The 19,427-nt window shown below is 34.8% G+C and overlaps 3 protein-coding genes across 5 annotated transcripts; 2 read left to right on the top strand and 1 right to left on the bottom strand.

The window, feature by feature from the left end:
* Positions 1–4,771: 4,771 nt before the first annotated feature.
* Positions 4,772–8,906, top strand: LOC112502761 (WD repeat domain-containing protein 83). Its single transcript, XM_025106766.1, has 8 exons — positions 4,772–5,002; positions 5,967–6,069; positions 6,808–6,915; positions 7,149–7,258; positions 7,448–7,555; positions 7,643–7,688; positions 8,052–8,183; positions 8,497–8,906. The coding sequence occupies exons 1-8, from the start codon at positions 4,794–4,796 to the stop codon at positions 8,578–8,580; spliced, it is 900 nt and encodes a 299-aa protein (XP_024962534.1). The 5' UTR covers positions 4,772–4,793; the 3' UTR covers positions 8,581–8,906.
* Positions 8,907–9,480: 574 nt separating this feature from the next.
* LOC112526414 (histidinol dehydrogenase, chloroplastic) lies at positions 9,481–15,864 on the bottom strand. Of its 3 annotated transcripts, XM_025136701.1 has the most exons (16): positions 15,722–15,864; positions 15,049–15,204; positions 14,663–14,700; positions 13,857–13,978; positions 13,683–13,735; positions 13,482–13,554; positions 13,198–13,299; positions 13,023–13,124; positions 12,870–12,941; positions 12,723–12,785; positions 12,581–12,622; positions 11,386–11,445; positions 11,137–11,247; positions 10,521–10,691; positions 10,172–10,262; positions 9,481–9,999 (listed from the first exon to the last, which is right to left on the bottom strand). In XM_025136701.1, exons 2-16 carry the CDS (start codon positions 15,153–15,155, stop codon positions 9,725–9,727), a joined length of 1,482 nt encoding a protein of 493 aa, XP_024992469.1. In that variant the 5' UTR covers positions 15,156–15,204; positions 15,722–15,864; the 3' UTR covers positions 9,481–9,724. The 3 variants fall into 3 exon arrangements, with proteins under 3 accessions (XP_024992469.1, XP_024992474.1, XP_024992476.1); XM_025136706.1 differs by lacking the exon at positions 14,663–14,700 and having other exon boundaries at positions 15,722–15,737; XM_025136708.1 differs by lacking the exons at positions 14,663–14,700; positions 15,049–15,204 and having other exon boundaries at positions 15,722–15,857.
* A 1,343-nt stretch (positions 15,865–17,207) lies between these two features.
* LOC112522777 lies at positions 17,208–17,573 on the top strand. Its single transcript, XM_025132085.1, has 2 exons — positions 17,208–17,392; positions 17,527–17,573. Exons 1-2 carry the CDS (start codon positions 17,272–17,274, stop codon positions 17,571–17,573), a joined length of 168 nt encoding a protein of 55 aa, XP_024987853.1. The 5' UTR covers positions 17,208–17,271.
* Positions 17,574–19,427: the final 1,854 nt, after the last annotated feature.

Genomic DNA, 19,427 nt, shown 5'->3' on the forward strand with positions numbered 1-19,427 from the left:
TGCATAAGTATAACTTATTAAAGTTTTATGTTTGAATTCGTATAACTAACTGCGGATAAACATAATCAAATAGAGGATAAACATCTTATTTTAAAATCTAAAAAATCTAAAATATAATTAGGATAATTATCGAGTTCTAACAAAATAATTAATTATTATCTTTATAAGAAAAAAATTATGCATACGTACAATTTATTAAAACTCAATGTTTGAATTCGTGTAATTAGCTGTGGATAAACATAATCAAATAGAGAATAAACATCTCATTTTAAAATCTAAAAAAATAATTAGAATAATTATCAAGTTGTAACAAAATAATTAATTATTATTTTTATAAGAAAATTATATTATTAAACCAATTATAAATTACTTCGCTATTGGACTTAATTAAGTTATAATTAAAAAAATTGAATTAAAAAATTACACAAAAAATGAGAAATTTTAAATATTTAATTTGATACTAAGACCATATTATAACATCATCGTTTTTTTTCAAAATCATATAAGACCATGTTATAACATCGACTGAGATAAAAAATAAAATAAAATATTAAAATCAAGATGTATATCGCTGCATTGCGCGAGTACCTTTTTAGTATTATAAAGTATTTGACAAGAACTCTTAAAAACCAGTTTTTATGCCTATTACTTAAAATTCAAGATTACAAGTAAACTGTGCGTAAGTACAACTTATTAAAACTTCATGTTTGAATTCGTGTAACTAAATGCAGATAAAAAGTAATCAAATAGAGGATATATATCTCATTTTAAATATAAAAAATCTAAAATACAATTATGATAGTCATTGACTTTTAACAAAATACTTAATTATTATCTTTATAAAAAAATATATTATTGAACCAAAAATTAAAATTTTATTTTAAAGAAATACAAAAAAAAAAGAGATTTTAAATAATTAGTTTGATACTAATACTAATATTTTTTTTATCAAATTTTTATGATATTTTCATATTTATATTTTATTCAAAAATAAAAACATTACCGTTTTCTAAAACCATATAAAACCATATTATAACATCGACTAAGATAAATAAAGAAATAAAATAAATCATTAAAATATAGATATATCTTGCTGCATTGTGTAAGTACCTTTCCAGTAATTAATAATAGAGAGGTAACCAAATTGTAAATAGAATCAACTATTATTAAATACTTGCATGTTTTTATATTATTTTTAAATTAATAAATTAGTTGTTTTTTTAATTATAACTGTATTTTTATTTGTTTATAATATTTTAATTTAATTATATTTAAATAAAATTATTTGTTTGAATATTTTTCTAAAACTAATGTTTCTACAACATCAAAAATGTTATATAAAATATTTTTTCATTAATTATAATATTTTAAACGAACATCATTAATGCATGTTCATTATTTTATACTTGAAGAGTATCTGTGCAATGCAGCGAGATATATCTTGATTTTAATGTTCTATTTTATTATTTGTCTCTGTCGATGTTATAATACGATTTTATGTGTTTTTAGAAGAACAATAATAATTTTGTTTTTGAATAAAATATAAATTTGAAGATATCATAAAAATTTGAAAAAAAAATATATCAATGTTAATATCAAATAAACTATTTAAAAATTCTCATTTTTTTATGTAATTTATTTACCTTTATTATAATTTAATTTAAGTTTAATAATAAAATAATTTATTTTTGGTTTAATAATATAACATTTTAAATTATATTTTAGATTTTTTTATATTTAAAATGAGATATTTATCATGTATTTGATTATGTTTATCTACAGTTAGTTACATTAATTCAGATATGAAGCTTTAATAAGTTGTACTTACGCACAATCTACTTGTAATATTGAGTTTTAAGTAATATGCATTAATAAACAATACTTTACGCATAAAAAATATTTTTAAGAGTTTTTGTCAAATACTTTATAATATAGTATAGATTGTCATTTTTATTTTTTATTTTCATTCTCATTTCTTAAATAAACCAAAACCCCTTTATAATTATAAATTCAAAAGAATTAGATATAAATTAAAAATAAATTATTTGAATTCATATTCTAGAGGTTAAGGGGCTGTTTGGCAGTTGCTGAATGATTTAGTTCAGAATAGCTAAGAGGTTAGAATGGCTAAGAGGGTCAGAATGGTTAAGTGCTGAATGAAACAAAGTTGTTTGGTAATTGTTTTCTGAATGACAGCAAAATTACCATTTTAACCCTCAAGAAATACAATCAATTCTAAACATTTTTTTAGAAAAAAAAGATGATGTTCTTCATGTTCTTCATATCAAGATCACAAATCCTCAAGAAATTGCAAAATATAGGTAATCCAATCATCATTAACATTGTTACAAACATGAAGTTAGCAATAAACACCATCAATTTTCAAAGAAAAATGCTACCCTAAACCAAACCCTAGACAGAAAAATGCTACCCTAAACCAAACCCTAGACAGAAAAATGCTACCCTAAACCAAATGCGACGGCGACGTGAGGCTGTGGAAGGCGACGTGAGGCTGTGGAAGGCGACGAGGCGACGGCGACGAAGCGGCGACGAGGCGGCGACGAAGCGGCGACGAGGCGGCGACGAAGCGGCGACGAGGCGGCGACGAAGAGGCGACCGGAGACGAGGCGATCGGGGTGCGACAATGGAAGGATGATCGGGAACCGACGATGAAAGGACGATCGGGAACCGACGATGGACGACCGACGCTCCGATTAAAGAGGATATGTGCTTCGATCGGGAATGGAAGGGGAAGAGGAATGGAAGCGAGCAGGTCTGCGTGAGTAGATGAGGGCAAAGATGGAAAAAAACAGCCCCTGAATGGTTGAGTGGAGTATAAGGGTCAAAATGGTTAAGAGGTGTTTGTAACCATTAAGAGGTGGTTTTTTTTTTGCCAAACACTTGCAACCTCTGACCGATTCAGCGATTGGCTCTTAATGTAACCATTAAGAGCTTACCAAACAGCCCCTAAATAAACACATCTTAACCACTCTTACTTTATCATGGTTGAGTTTTGGTGAGAAAATAAACTATGGTAAGAAGCGTAACAAGAAATTTTCATCTTCATAATTGAATATCAACACTAATGAGGTGTACCGATATGCACCATATGAATTCTTTTATAAAATGAATTCATGGGTGGACATGAGATTAAAAATGATCATTTGTTCAGATTTTTCCTTATTTTGCTCACCATAACTTTCTTTCTCAAACGATTCTTCGCCACTTGTTACACCATAAATATATAAACTTTAAAATGTATTACGTGATTTAATGAAAAATGTTTTATATTGATCGATATTATTAAATGTTTGTCCAGATTAACGAACGTTTCTTGACCAAAATCAAAGTTAGGAAGTTTACAACTTTTTTAAAGATTAAAAAATTATAATTGAAAGTTTATTAAATAACCACCGTTCAAAAAATAATAATTGAAATAAAAGTTGATGTAATAATAATATTATAATAATTGGATGACATTATTTATAACAAAATAACAAAAATATTTTATTTTTTTATCCAAATGTTACTATTTTCATAAGTTACCTCTCTCTAACTTGCGGACGTAGTTAAAAAAATAAAAAAAGACAATAATTTCTATACAGGTTTGTAAGTAGCACTTCTGCAATTTTTGCTCAGGACCGCAATTTAGGGAGGTGCCACTTGCGGATCTGAGCAGAAATTGCAGAGGTGCCACTTGCGAACCTTGGTACAAATTGTAATTTCTTTGTCTTTTTAGCTACATCCGCAAGTTAGGAATGTGCCACTTGCGAAGGTAGTAACATTTGGGTAAAACCGGGAGATGAATGGCTATGAGACCAGTTGATGAGAGAACAATGGCCATTGCCATTAATGTTAAGATCAAGTTAAATCATACATTAAAATGTCAAAAAAATATGTTTAGATGTTGATGTGTATGAGAAGGAAATTAATATGTATGAGTGTATAAGGATGCATTTAGCTTAAGAGGTTGTTTGACAGTTGCTGAATGGTTTGGTGGTCAGAATGATCAAGAGATTCTTCAATCTTCAAATATTCCAATGTAATCCTTGTATTTCTTGAAGGTTAACAAGAGCATTAACATCATCAAGGTCAAGTTCATCATCATCATCAAGTGTTGAGTATGTGTTGTCCGTATCGGTAGTTGTCCATCTCTAGTAATGCTGTATATTGTGTCTTTCACTGCTATCCAAACAATCTTTCAAGCGTACACAATAGTACAACACTCCATGAACTCCAAGCTAAATCTTGTCTCCACATTGAATGATCTTACCACTACGAGAAAAAACGGACTCTGAACCTACATATAGTTTGGATTGTTAGTAAATCACGGAGCAAGACAGTCAAAATTGGAAATTGTGGTTGTTTTTGTTTCCACCATTCCAATAGATCAATGTTTTCAAATTCATCAGCATTTGAAAAAGAAATAAAATTAGTATGCTTATACATATTTAGTTCACCTAAATTAGTGTCATTACAACAACTACCGCTCTCCAATCGTGATTATCTTCGTATTATACCATCGTACTTTCCGATCAATGATTGTCCCGGTTCCCGTCCCAAGCGCAGGCCAGGCCGTGTTTGGTTATCTCTAATTCTCTATGACTCCATGTCTCCATGTATGAGATTCTATTGGGCTTAAATTTGGGGCCGAGTTTCAAATCAACAAGATCATAAGAAAACAGGTCTGTTTCTTTTAAATGGATCACTAGGCCGATCCATATAGATTGAGTTGATTCAAACGCTCAGGCTCACTTGCTAAGTGAAGCAGTGACGGTGGTCGCCGGAGGACGATGAGCGCCGAAGATTTACCGAAGAAGGAGGCGAACGTCTTGAAGGGGCATGAAGGTGCAGTTTTAGTGGCCAGATTCAATGGAGATGGCAATTATTGCCTTACCGGAGGCAAAGATCGGACTATTCGCCTCTGGAATCCTCACCGGGGTATTCATATCAAGACCTACAAGTCCCACGGTCGTGAAGTTCGTGACGTCCACGTTACAACGTAAGTCATGGCTATCGTCTCTGTTTATAAATGCACGTGCAGTTTCTTCTTTGTAAACCGATGATTTTGTCCTTCGAGAACTTGTTTGTTTATTTGTAATTCTTGTTAACCCTAGCTGTAATCTAGAATAGGATATTGATTATGATTACTACAATTGTTTCCTTGAGTAGACTCAAATATGCTGCTGATATATAATTGGTGTTAACTTGGATGCTACTTAACACCCTACTTTCCACAATTAGTTCACAAAAACGGTTCAAATGTTCTTGAGTTGTAGACTCTACTTGCAAAGTTCAGGGAGTAATGGAGCATAAATTTTGTAACATGGTCATATAGGGTTTTTGGTTTAGGATTATCCAGTTCTCAATCTAGTTTTTAGATGTTGTGTTCGATTAATTCAACTGGTAAATCATCGGAAGGTGGTCTTTAAAAGAAGCTAAAGTGTTTTAAAAGAAAATTAGAAACATTGATATTGAAAATATCATCTTACAGATTTTTTGGGAGATGTAAGTTGTAAACTAGCTCCACTCTTACGAAGTTCAATAAGGGTGCTAAATAACATTTCCTGCTGTCATGAATAGGTAGATGCGGTCGGTATGTTAATCATATTATGATTCACAACTTTAGAGTAGAATCATAGTTCAATAACCTTACTAAGGCTTTCTGGAAACTGTTTGATGTGTTAAAGGGACATCTCATGAGTTTCGTAGCATGCAAATACATAACGCATCAGAGTTCAGATGAAGTTTACAAGGAGTATGAACATCAATCATTTTCTTTATACCAAAACTAGGTTTTAATTGCAAGTTCTGGGTCCTTCAATTACCATCTTTTACAATAGTCAAAACGTATCTTTTATTACCTTATTACTGGGCCCTTTGTTTATGTGGTCAGTTCTTGCTACGAGTTATTGGGCTCTTTGTTTACTGTTTTCATGCCAGTCAACTTACCTGCTGCATTGCAGAGATAATTCAAAAATCTGTTCATGTGGTGGCGATCGGCAAGTCTTCTATTGGGATGTATCAACTGGTCGTGTGATCCGAAAGTTTCGAGGCCATGACAGTGAGGTATGTAAATATGTTGGTAGTTTTACTAGCTTCTGTGGAATTAATTATGTTCAAGGGGATCTCAACTCTCAAGTAGCAACCATCGTTATATAATATCAGCATCAAACCAAATAAAACACATGTATGGCTTTAATGTTCGTTTGGCAAAATAGATAAACCAGTCAACCTTCGTTATTCTTTCAATTCAACAAACAGATTTATCAATCATATATTTATAATCTCACAGCATTTACATCATTTTTGTTGATTTATGTTAGTTTGATGATAATCGAATAGAAATGAGGTAATTGATATGATTGAGTTCGAGTATAACGCACACCAACTTTGTTGAGGAATGCAATTGGGAACTATGAGTTATCAACTCGTTGGGATGATTGCATCCAAGGTTCATAATATTAATTGTTCAATGTTATTTGAGTACACTCTTAGTGGATTCAAAGGCTTGAATTGGACTCCAAACAGATTCTCAACTGTTCTTCTGCCTGCCATATTCTGTATTTGTTAACTTTCACGTACAGAGCAACATGCTACACTTGTACATGATATTGGTATGTTGAAACCTTTGGATATATTTCCAATTTCCTGAAACACCTTGCTTCCACCAGGACATAGGTGTATAATATTATAAAGAGATAAACAAATTACATCAGATGTCTTTGATTTTGTGGTTCAAATCATTCTTTACTTCGAATTAATTTATACAAGTTATTCCGAGTTCATATTCCACCAATTGACCAGGTGAATGCTGTAAAGTTCAATGAATATGCCTCTGTAGTTGTATCAGCAGGGTATGACCGTTCCTTGCGTGCCTGGGATTGTAGATCTCACAGTACTGAGCCAATTCAGGTTTCCTTCTCTTTCCTGTAGATGTACTATGTACTAGTAGTAATAGTTAGAAGTTCAGAACAAGATCAGGGCCACTGGGGTTTTGCCTGACTTTTAATTCTAGGGCCTCATGGGACTAGTCGAGGTGCTCGCAAGCCGGCCCGGACACCCACATTTATCAAGAAAAATAGTTCAGAACAGATCTTATGTAACTTTCAGCTTAGGATGAGCTGACTGTTTTAATTGATTCGCAGATCATCGACACCTTTCTAGACAGCGTCATGTCTGTTTGTTTAACCAAAACTGAAATCATTGCTGGAAGTGTTGACGGAAGTGTGCGCACATTTGACATTCGAATGGGTAGGTATGTGCTAGTAGTCAACATGATCATGATACCCCCTTCAATGCTATTCGTTTATCCTTAATTTATTTCTGCTGGTTAAAATTTGTAGTATTTGACAAACTTTTCATTGAATTCTTGGGAAAGAGGTTTGATCCTTGTACTTGGCATCTCTGTTTTAAACCTTTTTGTATTATTTTGTTCCCTCTTCAGAGAATTATCTGATGACTTGGGGCAACCTGTCAACTGTATCTCTCTATCAAATGATGGTAATTGTGTTCTAGCCAGTTGTCTGGATTCTACTCTGCGGCTTTTGGACCGGTAAATTTGTACTTGTATTCTGTCTCTCCACATCTGATTAACTAAAATGTTGACTTGACTATACGCTGCCCGTCCTTTTGTTTGCAGAACTACCGGCGAATTACTACAAGAATATAAAGGCCATACATGCAAGGTATGATGAATGATCAAAATCGAGATGTCAGTAGTCCTTTCAGTAAGGCCAACACAACTTTTATAAAAGAACTGGTAATAGTGACTTGCTTACATATGATCAGACTACCGGTGATTGCCTTTTAGGGTATGCACCAGACTTGCGTACATGTTACTCACATCTGGGTGGGATACACCGTGCTCGTTTGTTTGGTTTGGTTATGCCATCTGCTTTCAGAAAGTTTACGTCTCTAATTTTTGCTTTGCTGATACATCTAACGATTATTGTAGAAACAAATGGCAAAATTGTATATTCCGTTTGTAGCTAATTTGGTTGCCCTGTATAGTTCTTGATGTACCTAACTTTTGGCTTTTGTTTCACCAGTCATTCAAAATGGATTGTTGTCTTACATACACAGATGCCCATATAGTTGGTGGATCGGAAGATGGGCATCTCTTTTTCTGGGATCTGGTGGATGCATCGGTGGTTTCAAGCTTCCGTGCTCACTCCTCAGTGGTAAGGCTCTCCTTTCTGTCGTATAATTCTGTATGTAATACAAGAGAAGGATCTGCAGCACTTGGAGATGCAAAAAAGGGCCCGAATCTGATCCTTAGGGTAACCAATCCTGGCTTTGACATGTAATCAAACCTAAAATGCGCCTTAACAATGCTAACTTGAACAAAAAATGTTGACCAACATGAATCTGTTAACGGGAAAATTGGTAATTTTGGATTAGAGTCTTTTTAAGAAATGCAAACACTCAAAAGCATACCGCATATATTGAAAACATCGATTGTGGCTACATTATCTTAATTCTACTTGTTGGCAGGTAACAAGCGTTAGTTATCACCCAAAAGAGAGCTGCATGATAACTGCATCTGTGGATGGATCAGTACGCGTTTGGAAAGCTTGAACCCCATAAGCGTGCCATCGAAGTGTGTTTTCTGTGCTGCTTCCATGAGAGTCATGTCATTGTTTGCGCTGGTGCTGCTGGATCCATCAGAATCAGGTGAAGAAACTTCAAGCATTTCTTTTACAGAAACAACTTTTTTGTCATCTTTCAAGGTCGAAAAGCCTATCTAACAATGCAGATAAACACCTGAACATTCTTTGATTTTAATTGGTCATGTGAATGTCGCTAGTTATGTAAAAAATATTGTTGAAAACATTTGGGTTTAATTATAAATGTATCGTAACTGTGATTCTGTAGAGTAAACGATGCACAAAAGAACCGGTTAATGTGTGCACTTGGTCTCATACTTCTTTATCTTGGTATGTGTAGGTTGTATAACCCAACTACCCTTTCAGGAAGGACCTTTTACCAATTTTCATAGACTTTTATTATGTTTTTGAAAATTTTCGAGATTAAAAGACTCGAACACAAGACCTTATATCCGCAAAACAAAGGACCAATCAACAGGCTAAAGTGGCGTTTACTAAACACTTACTTGGTAAGTGCTTAACGCATAAATTTCCTCATCGGATGAACATGAAAAGGGTCAAGAATCTTACCGGGTAAGAACGATGAGAAAGATGGAGTCTTACCGGATAAGTGATGATGACGACTTTTACCCAGGTAAGCGCTTACCTAGTAAATTGTTGCATTTTTGATGTATTAAAATCTTACGCATCTAAATAAATTATAGTGTTGACTTCTATTGATAAATGCTTACCGGGTAAGCATTTGGGTAAACGGTCCCTAAGTGATGATTTTGTAAAAGTATTTATAGTTTTCTTTCTTGTAATCAAATTGCGTTATCACTTGAAAAAATTTCTAGATTCGCCTCTACATTGTGGTTAGAGTTAGCAAAAATTAACCTCTAAAAGTATAAATTTTATTTCCACCTGCTTTCAAACGTTTGAAATCCAGCTCTGGACAGCCAGTCCTAACCAAAACACTGGCAGGGCTGTTTTGACCTATCCCACTTTTTTTGTATTCGTGTACGAACATTCTTCAAAACAGAAACAAACAACCCAAACCTAATTTACTGGTTTTACAAACATGAAATGACATCAAACGAACCGTCTGACACCCAATTTGGCGCAAAGAGAGAAACTCATACAGCCTGTCTGGCTTTAATGTCTTGAAGTCGGAGGGTTACAGCTCTCTTGTGAGCATCCAACCCTTCGACCTCAGCCATGGTTGCCACATGAGGACCAAGCTTTGCGAGCCCTTCCTCTGTCAAAGACTGGATGGTTATATACTTGAGGAAAGAGTCAAGAGACACCCCGCTGTACATCCGAGCATACCCATATGTAGGTAGGACATGGTTCGTCCCACTAGCATAGTCTCCCACACTTTCTGGAGTCCACTGTCCTAAAAATACAGACCCTGCAAAAATACAACAAAAAACGAGAACAAATTATGGAAGTTGTATACTATCTTCGGGTTGTTTTGCAGATCAACGACATAACCAATTGATAGGATTGAGGTTTTCTTATGGTATCTTTGGATTTGAAAAGCAAGAGTTATAAACTTAAAGAGTCAAAAGCAAGACATTCACCTGCATTTTCGATAAAGCTTTCCCACTTCTCCGCATCTTGAACATTAATGATCAGATGTTCGGGTGCATACAAGTTGGAAAAAGTAATTGCCTGAAAGTTGCCATTGCAGATTACGCTTGCTTACAGATTACGTTTAGAGATAGAAGTATGTATCATTTTGCATTCATAGAAGTTCCCAAAATCAGGGGCGAGTCTTAGTGCAACGAATATGGTTACTCCTTTGTAACCAGAATTTCACAATTGCAAAACTAGGGCACAAGTGTCCTGTTTTCTGGTACTCTTTTTATGTAAGTTCTAAAAATTGTATCATTATATGATACATACAAAATGCTGAAAAGAAAAACTAACCTCTACCATATCACGAGCAAACACAGTGAAGCTGTGGCTAAGAGCTTTTAAAGCAAACTCTCCTCTTGGGAGACTGTTGCATTGCTTGGTGATTTCTTCATCAATGGCTTTTATGTTTACACCATCACCTGCAATTACCAGAACCACTTGGCTATCTGGCCCATGCTCCGCCTGAAATTGGAAAAACTAGAACTTGAGGATGATGTCACACCATCATGATGTTAAATAAATGGACTAAACCATTAGAGTAAGCATTTTGGAAGGGCTTGAGGAAAAAAATAAAGACCCTTTAGTCTTTTTTTTTTTTTTTGGGGGGGTGGTTCCCAGGGGTAGCAATTATCCACTAACGGGTTTGAATGTGATTGGTGGAAATTCCTCCCATTTCAAATGTTGGAAAAGGGTTATTCATCTCTCGTATTTTCAGAAACGGGACTCTCCACAAGATGCGGTTATTGCTTTAAGTACTCTTTCAGTATTCGACCACCACACTTAACATTCATCTTGTGAGCTTGATATATGATATTGTAGCTAGAGGAAAGAGTCAGAGAAGGAATAAAGAGAAACTGATTCCATTACAGTCAGAGAATTGTTGGAACTGAAATAAACTCAAAGTAACCTGAGAAAGCAGGTCTGCAGCTATGTGAACCGGATTAGCATATTTGTCAGCAATGACAAGCACTTCTGATGGTCCTGCAGGCATGTCAATAGAAACCATAGCCTCACTATTCTGTCAAAAATACAAAAATGTATGTTTTAGATAAACTCTGTCAAAACAAGAACATTTAACAATAGCGTAAATATATCTTTTTTGTTTACGCTATGTGTATTTTCCACAAATGGGATCATGGTTGGGAGACAGACGTACTTGGAGAATCATCTTTGCAGCTGTCACATACTGATTTCCAGGACCGTATATCTTCTCAACCTAAAATTATGAAGTTTTGCAGTTAAACCACATGAAATGCAACATATATCATAAGAAATTGGCACACGTGACATAATATATCTTGTTAGTATATGGCTAGAGACAGGATCAGCACATCATGGCTACATGCATCATCAACATAAAACAGAATGTCCAGCTAGGGCCTAAAAAGGAACCTCCCAGCTAGAGACCCTTTTCCATTACAAATTGCAACTAGACTTGTACTAGCATAACCAAGGGACTTGAGTTCGCACGGGTTTCTATGGTTTTGAGACAGGGATTTGATTCTAAATTCTTGGCGGTCCCAAATGAACACATTTAGCCAATGGTCACACTGAATAGCTTTTACAGCATGGAACCATCCAAACTAACCATAAAATTCCAACCACAACAGTTTCAGATGTGATACATATATGCAACTTGGTCGCTCCAGCCCTTGCCCTCTACATAGGCAGAGATTCAAGTTCACTAGTGGAGATCAAGTCCAAAAGCAGACAACCATCTTTATGAAGGAAAGAGATACACATACATCCCCTCCCTCTCAAATTAAAGAAGCCTATACTTCTCAACTAGTTCCAACAACATTTCCAACCTATCTAAAATGTCACCCTTCAAGATAGACACAAATCAAATGACGCTGACAAAATGGTACAGAGAAAGACACCAATCTTGCAAACATAGAGTTTAGAGTACACAAAATAATGATGGATAATAACGATTAACGACGAGCAAAACAAGTATTATCTTGGCTAGACAAATAACAAATAATGTCATATTTTGATCTTCAAGAGGATGCAAAATAATGATGGAATATAACGAAAAGCAAAAGAAGTATCATCTTGGCTAGGCAAATAACAAATAATGTCATGTTTCTATCTTCAAAGATGGTACATATGAGTTTGAAATGCAAATGTCCGTCCTCCAAAGATGTAGAAGAATATCATCTATCATCTCTAACCAGGTTCTTTTGACCTGATAATCCTATCAAAATTCTAGATGCTTACATAAATGAACACCAAATTTTAGAACCTGAAGTGTTATAAACATAAGATATATCATGGTCCAAATGGCAGGACCTTGAACAAACATAATTCTTTGCGAAATTTTTTACAATATCCAATGATTAAAGTGGTACCTTAGGACATGATGCTGTTCCCCAGGCCATGGCAGAAATGGCCTACAAGAGCTAAAGATCATCAGAAATAACACTCAAAGAAAAACAAGTAACAGCAATTTCATCAAAACAAATTAAAAATGGGCTGCTATTGTTGTATAACCTGAGCTCCTCCAGCTTTAAGTATGTGGGTCACACCAGCCTTCTTTGCGCAATATAGTACCTCCTACATTAAGTCACTCTTACAATTTGTAATTAAGCTATATACCTGACCTGTAAATAATTATCTCATTCAGATGAAAACAAGTACCTTGCAGATGCTGCCATCGCTAGAAGGAGGAGTTGCAAGCACTATAGTTTTACACCCAGCAATCTGTGCTGGCTGGTGTATACAGGAAGCTAAAAGTCAACTTACACACCAACTTATATGGATATAATGATCAAGATAATTATCACTTCTTACAATTGAAAGCATGAGAGCTGTTGAAGGTAAAACCGCAGTGCCTCCTGGAACATAGAGACCAACTGAAGAAATGCTCCTTGCCACTCGTTTGCATCTCACACCCTGAAAAACTCAAACAAACAGCGTTAACTCAGAAGATCATGGACAAAAAAATTGTTCAATGTATACAACTTACTTTCATATTCTCAACAACTTTCTCAACTGGTTTTTGTGCAGCATGAAATGCATAGATGTTGCTGTATGCCACATCAAACGATTCACGAACAGCATCATCAAGCTGAAATAGGATTAAAGAGAAGTTTTCTAGATATTACATATAATTAAAGTAAAAAAAAATGAGGAAGTGTTACTATAGGCACTACTGATCTTTAGAATCTCTCTCTCTATATATATACACAACTGTGGGATAAGAGATTGCTATTAAGAAGGATGCATGCTTTGGTGTATTTGTATAATTACCTCTGGATCTGGAAGTTCATTGACATTTTCAATAATCTTTTCTAGTTCAACTTTGTCGAAGCGTAAAGTATAACTGCAAAACAATACGTAAAACATCACTTGCGTGCAAAACATAATGAACACGGATGGTTCAATCGAGAACAGTTTCAATCCCCATTGGTCAAGATGGATATACAAATACAAGATATAAGAAGCACCGACTCTTTAACAGCAGCATCGCCTCTGCTGCGAACATCATCAACAATGGGCTGGACCTGAGATTAAAAAAATATCAGTTTTCGCCATGTGTTCAAAATACCAATCAAACAATTCAACAAGAAATTATATTCAAGTTTCTAAAAGACACCTTCCCCAAGAAAAGCAGAAATGACTCACCGTACTGAAAATGGAAGAGAAATTTATTCGGGGTCGAGCCTTGAGATTGTCAACCTCAGTCCGTGTAAGGTCAGATAGCTTATACGATTTCATCGCGCATCTAACAGTGTTAGAAAGTGTTACTGCAACAAAACCAAGGTGTAAACATCTAGAAAAAAAGGGTCCACATTGATGTTGAAAAATAACAAACGGACTACATTCATGGACATCCACATTAAAATGCAGCATATATTTAGAGTTGTAAAAATGTATTCTAACTTCTTAGCCCACTCGTTTATGCAGCAAACGTCTTGTTCACGATTGTTCTTTCCATACTTTAAAGTTTAAATAGCTTCCCCTGGTTCTCTATTTTGTCAATTTCAAATAAATATCAACAAATGTTTAGACCTTGCCTTATGGTGACTGGCAAGCTCATAAGTTCTCTCTGCCAAATCTACTTATAGTATGTCAATAGTACCAACCAGCCTTGCATGTGCCAAACTCATGTATGTCATCAACTTCTAAGTCCTATCTAATAATTATATAACTTCGGAACTTTCTTCTCCCTTTTCTTTCACTTCCGCATGGAGAAGGAACACGAATATATTAATTACATCTTAGAAAGTTTTACACCAATTTCAACCAGCAAAGTAGACTTTGCTTTTAGAAATGAACAAATGTGTGAATTTAAATGGGAGTGTGGATGATAAAAACCACGGAAGAGAGTATATAGAGGATTTGAAAACCAGCAGATAAATATCAATTAGTGCAATACCAGGTACTAATAGAATGTACATAATCTTTGTAGTACCATGTGTTAGTTATACCTGGTAAAAAACCTCTGTGACCGTTAAATAATAGTTGCCTGTGAATAAGCAAAAGGAGAGGGGCTAGATTCAGGCTATTTATATAAGAACATATAAATAAGTGCCATCATTGCACAAAATTAGTGCAGCAAGCATCCAGATGATGCCTTTAAGACATGCATTTTACGTGATCTCCACACCATGTCTTACTGCACCATCTGGACAACTGCACATCAATCAAGTTTGTGAAGTTTATATTACCCAAAAGATCATCACTAATTAGAACAACAACGTTTTAGAGGCAAAGAAAACAATTTCTGGATTCATTGGCAGGAAAACATCAGCAAATGCATGAACGATAAGAAATTGACGCAAACATGAGATACCAGAAAGACAGAATGAGAGACCTGGATGATACAGCTCTGAAGGGGCCAATCGATTGGCTTAACGAACAAAAACGAGGGGAAGCAGAGCTCTGACTGAAAACCAGTTGATTGTAGGCTACAAATGACATTACCACAAGCAAATGGAATATGCTGATGGCCGAAGTATATGGTGAGAGCCTGATTATTAACGGACATAAACCCATATCTCGTAAGCATTGGTTCAAGAATACTTCCAAATCCATAAAACCTCAAATCAACAAGAAACAAGCCCATTTTGTAAGACATGGTTTTACAGCATACAATCTCAATGTTATTGATATTCAAGCATATTACAGACAAAAGAATCCAATACAAGAACAAGAAGCAGTTTATCCAAATACCCTAAAAACCCAAATTATAAGTCAATAATCAAACAAAAATTGAGCATTCAAAGAAACAAAATACAGTATGTTCTCAATCAAAATTTATAGTTATAAAAATTAAGAACTTCGGAGATTAATATAGAAAAAAAAACGTTGCAAATTCTTCTCTCTTTCTCTTGGAAGATATCACATTAGTAGACTTTAACTGAACAGCCAAGTAAAATACCGGGATTGTAGCAACAATCACCAAGTCAACTATATAAACCAAATTATCAATTAAGCAACTACTATTTCATAAACCCTAATATGCCATTGCAAAGGGGATTACTTACGATTAGCTACTGAAGTCTTGGAGAGGAAAGAAAAAGAGAGAAGATCCAGACAGAATGGTGGCCAGGTTGAGGGACAACGGCACCACTGGTAGAACTGGGACAACAGAAGACGGCCGACCTGTGGGTGTGTTGAGAATTTCGTTTGTGGCTTGATTTGCTTGTATACCCTTGTTTAAATATATTCGGGTAAATTACGTTTTTTGCCCCTATGGTGTATTACAAGTTGCAACTTTAGTCCCTGTGATTTTGAAGTTATGATTTTTGACTGTTTGGTCAGCAGTTTGTTACAATCTTTGAATGGCTCACTCCTATTTTTAAGAACGAAAACAATAATAAACTATAATTTATAACGATTAAAACAATAGTAAATTATAAATTATAATAATGAAAATTGTAATTTTAAAATACATAAACAAAAAATAATAATTTTCAACAAATGATAGGGACAAAAAATATAATTTACTCAATAGATTCCAAATAATTCAAAAGACCCCCTTATACTTTTGAACAATTGTCATAAGGAAATATTTTACAACATTAAATTTCAATTGATAACATTTCATTTGACGACACTAATGTTTTGTAGCAAGAAATGGACAAAGAACCTATAATGTGGTCAACCTGATCGAAACAAGGGCGTAGATCGATCATCGAAGACATAACAAGATTCAGATGCAATACATGAGAGCGGCACCAAAGAGAAAGAACGATAAAGAGGGTTTGACATATTGAGTATTTCGAGGCAATGAACTGGCTTTATGAAATTAGGTTAAGTAATTTAGATAAAATGATAATAAATAATTATTTATACCATATTATATCACATTTAGGTTTTACCTTTTTGAACTGTAGAAAGACGGAGTTGAGGTAAAGAAGATCATGGGGGAGGGAGAATTGGATATTTTATATATATTTATTTTTGCATGTTACTGAGGCTTCTACAAAAAACATAAAACCTGTACAATATTTTTTTTATTAACGAAATTAATAACATGAAAGAAAATGCGAAATACAAAGTGTGCATAAGTTAACAGACTAAGGGGTCGTTTACCAAATACTTACCCCATAAGTGCTCACCGGTAATATTTAACACTAATATTTACTTACTGGGTAAGATTTTAGTACACCAAAACGATATTGTATGCAATAATGTATCCGGTAAGTGTTTATCGTGGAAAAAGTGGTATATTATCACTTACCGGGTAAGAGTCTTGGTATTTGTCTCGCTCTTATCGAGTAAGTTTTTGGTCTTAGCATATTCATCAGGTAAGGTAATGTGACTTCGTAAGTGTTTACTCGGATAAGTATTTGATAAACGACCCTTAAGAGTTACTTTTGCTAGCAATGTTCAGTGTAATTATTTTAAAATAATGACTTTATTCGGATTTTGAGCAAAACATATGGACCAAAGGTGTAAATTATTACGCTGATAAATTTATTGGACACCAATATGCGATGTTGTACGACCCGACGCAGCCCGTGGGAGTACTAAACGACGTTCTACAAGGGTTGCGTTAGGTCAGACAAACGAAGACGACACAGTCGACGAAATGAGGAAATTCGATCCATGGCCAGTTTTTTTCCGGCGAGAGTTCAGCAGGAACTGGCCGTTCCTCGTTGGCTTCGCTGTCACCGGCACCATAATCACCAAGTTTTCTCTCGGTCTCACTGGTATTTGCTCTTATCTACGAATGATGAATATGTGAACGGTTTCTCTAATAATAAAGAAAGTACATATTGTGGTATAACTTTCGCACGTGTTATCTGGTAATTTTTTGATCATCTGAGTAATGAATTGATTGCAGAGGAGGACGCCAAGAACTCTACCTTTGTTCAGAGGCACAAGAAGTAAGTCAACTTCCCCCTTTGTGATCGTAGATTAAGTTCTAAGTTCCTAGATTTTTTCAGTTGAAATTTGTATCAAAATTTTAGGTTTTCATATACTCGATGTCGTGTTTAGAGTTATTGATGGGTTTGCCTCACCATGATTTGCTGTACCGAGATTTGTTACATGTACTTCATCTTAATGTTGTAATTTTCCATTCATCTATAGAAACAATGTCCACTTTACAATTGGAAAGATTGACCAAAAAATTTGCAACAATTTATAGACAACAGGATTACTCATTGTCCAGCCTTTAGAGAAGGAGAGATAATTAAGAAAATCAAAACTGTCTTACAGTTAAAACTTAAAGTACTACTCTCTTTTGGGACAAAAAGATATCATAAAGAATGGGGTGGGGGAGGAGGTTTGTATAAATAGTTTTTTTAAACCATTCAATTGCCAATGAGCTATATGTATACGGTGCATTGTGGTTATATGGAGGAATGCTCTAGAATCTAGGTATACATTGAAAGATTGTTTCCTGTAACACAAATCATTTTGAGTCATTATAAATGAATTTCCATGCTATGCATTAATGATGTCACCATAACTTGTTGCTCCTGTAATACAATTACTTTTAGGAATTCTTTGATTTTCGACTAGAGAAGATGGGCATACTAAATTTAGTTTCTATTAGAGACATGTATACAGTAAACCATGGTTTATCATCCTGTAGTTGCGTTAAGCCGACTTTCTGGACAAAATATATCCATGCAGCCATTGTTTAGTGTACAACTATTTGCTTGTGAAAAATTACCTGCTTTGACGTATTCTGTAACTTGATTAAGGCAAATGCTTGTGTTGGAAGTAGAACCAGTTTGCACTTGTTAATTTTAACTTTTTAAGTAACCGGAAAATGTTGTCATTTGGTGGCAAACAAATGTTTTTACCTTGTTCCATGAGAATACTAGTAATTATGTACACAATGGATGAACTAGATTATTTATTAGGCTATAGCTAGCACAGTTCACTCTCTATATTGAAGCTGTGATAGCAGGCTTTGCTCATATGCAGCCATAGAGAAAACAAGAGAACGATGTCAGTTTGAGATTTATAAGAAAATGTCATCAGGTGAAAGCCATATGAAATGCAATATTCATGCAAGTTGTAGCGGCAAGGAAACATTAAAAGTTACCATAGAAATGCACGATAAAAGGAGATGGGAGAAGTTGTTGATTGAGGATGCTAGCTGTAGGATCAACCATGACATGGACAAATCGTATTGGCTATTGGCAACATAAATATAAGTAAGCAATATTTGAAAGTCTCGTGAAGAAGCAGTTTCTTGGAGGGTATCAACTATCAAAATAGGATTTTCCACTTCATCTTAAAAAACAATCAAGCCTAGCTTGAAATTGTTTTTGAACATGCATTTGTCTGAGACTGAAACTAAACGGGGGTTATTTTGAGAATGGAGACCTGGGTGAGTTGATAAATGACCAACTAAGTGACCAAAGGGCCTTTGGCCCAACCGTATCCTGTAACCCAACCTTTGGTTAAGGATTCAAACCTCACCAAAGGTGAGGCGTGTGTGAGTTTCAGTTTGCCGTATATCAATATCATATACTTCAAAAAGATGACCAACTAAGTGTGTGTGTGGGCATTTGTCGTAACTGCTAATGTGTGGAATCCTTTAGGTCCCGTTTGGTTTGCTGAATGGAATGGATTTGGGGGGATTTGGATTTCAAATCCATTCCAATCCCATGTTTGGTTTGTTGGATTGTCTGGATTTGAAATCCTAGGATTTAATTGAAATCCTACAAACATAGGATTTTGAAATCCTTAGGGGGTGCTTGGGATTTCACGGCATTTCGTAGGATT

Source organism: Cynara cardunculus, assembly GCF_001531365.2.
Source record: "Cynara cardunculus var. scolymus isolate 2C chromosome LG 1, CcrdV1, whole genome shotgun sequence".
Taxonomy (NCBI): Eukaryota; Viridiplantae; Streptophyta; class Magnoliopsida; order Asterales; family Asteraceae; genus Cynara; species Cynara cardunculus.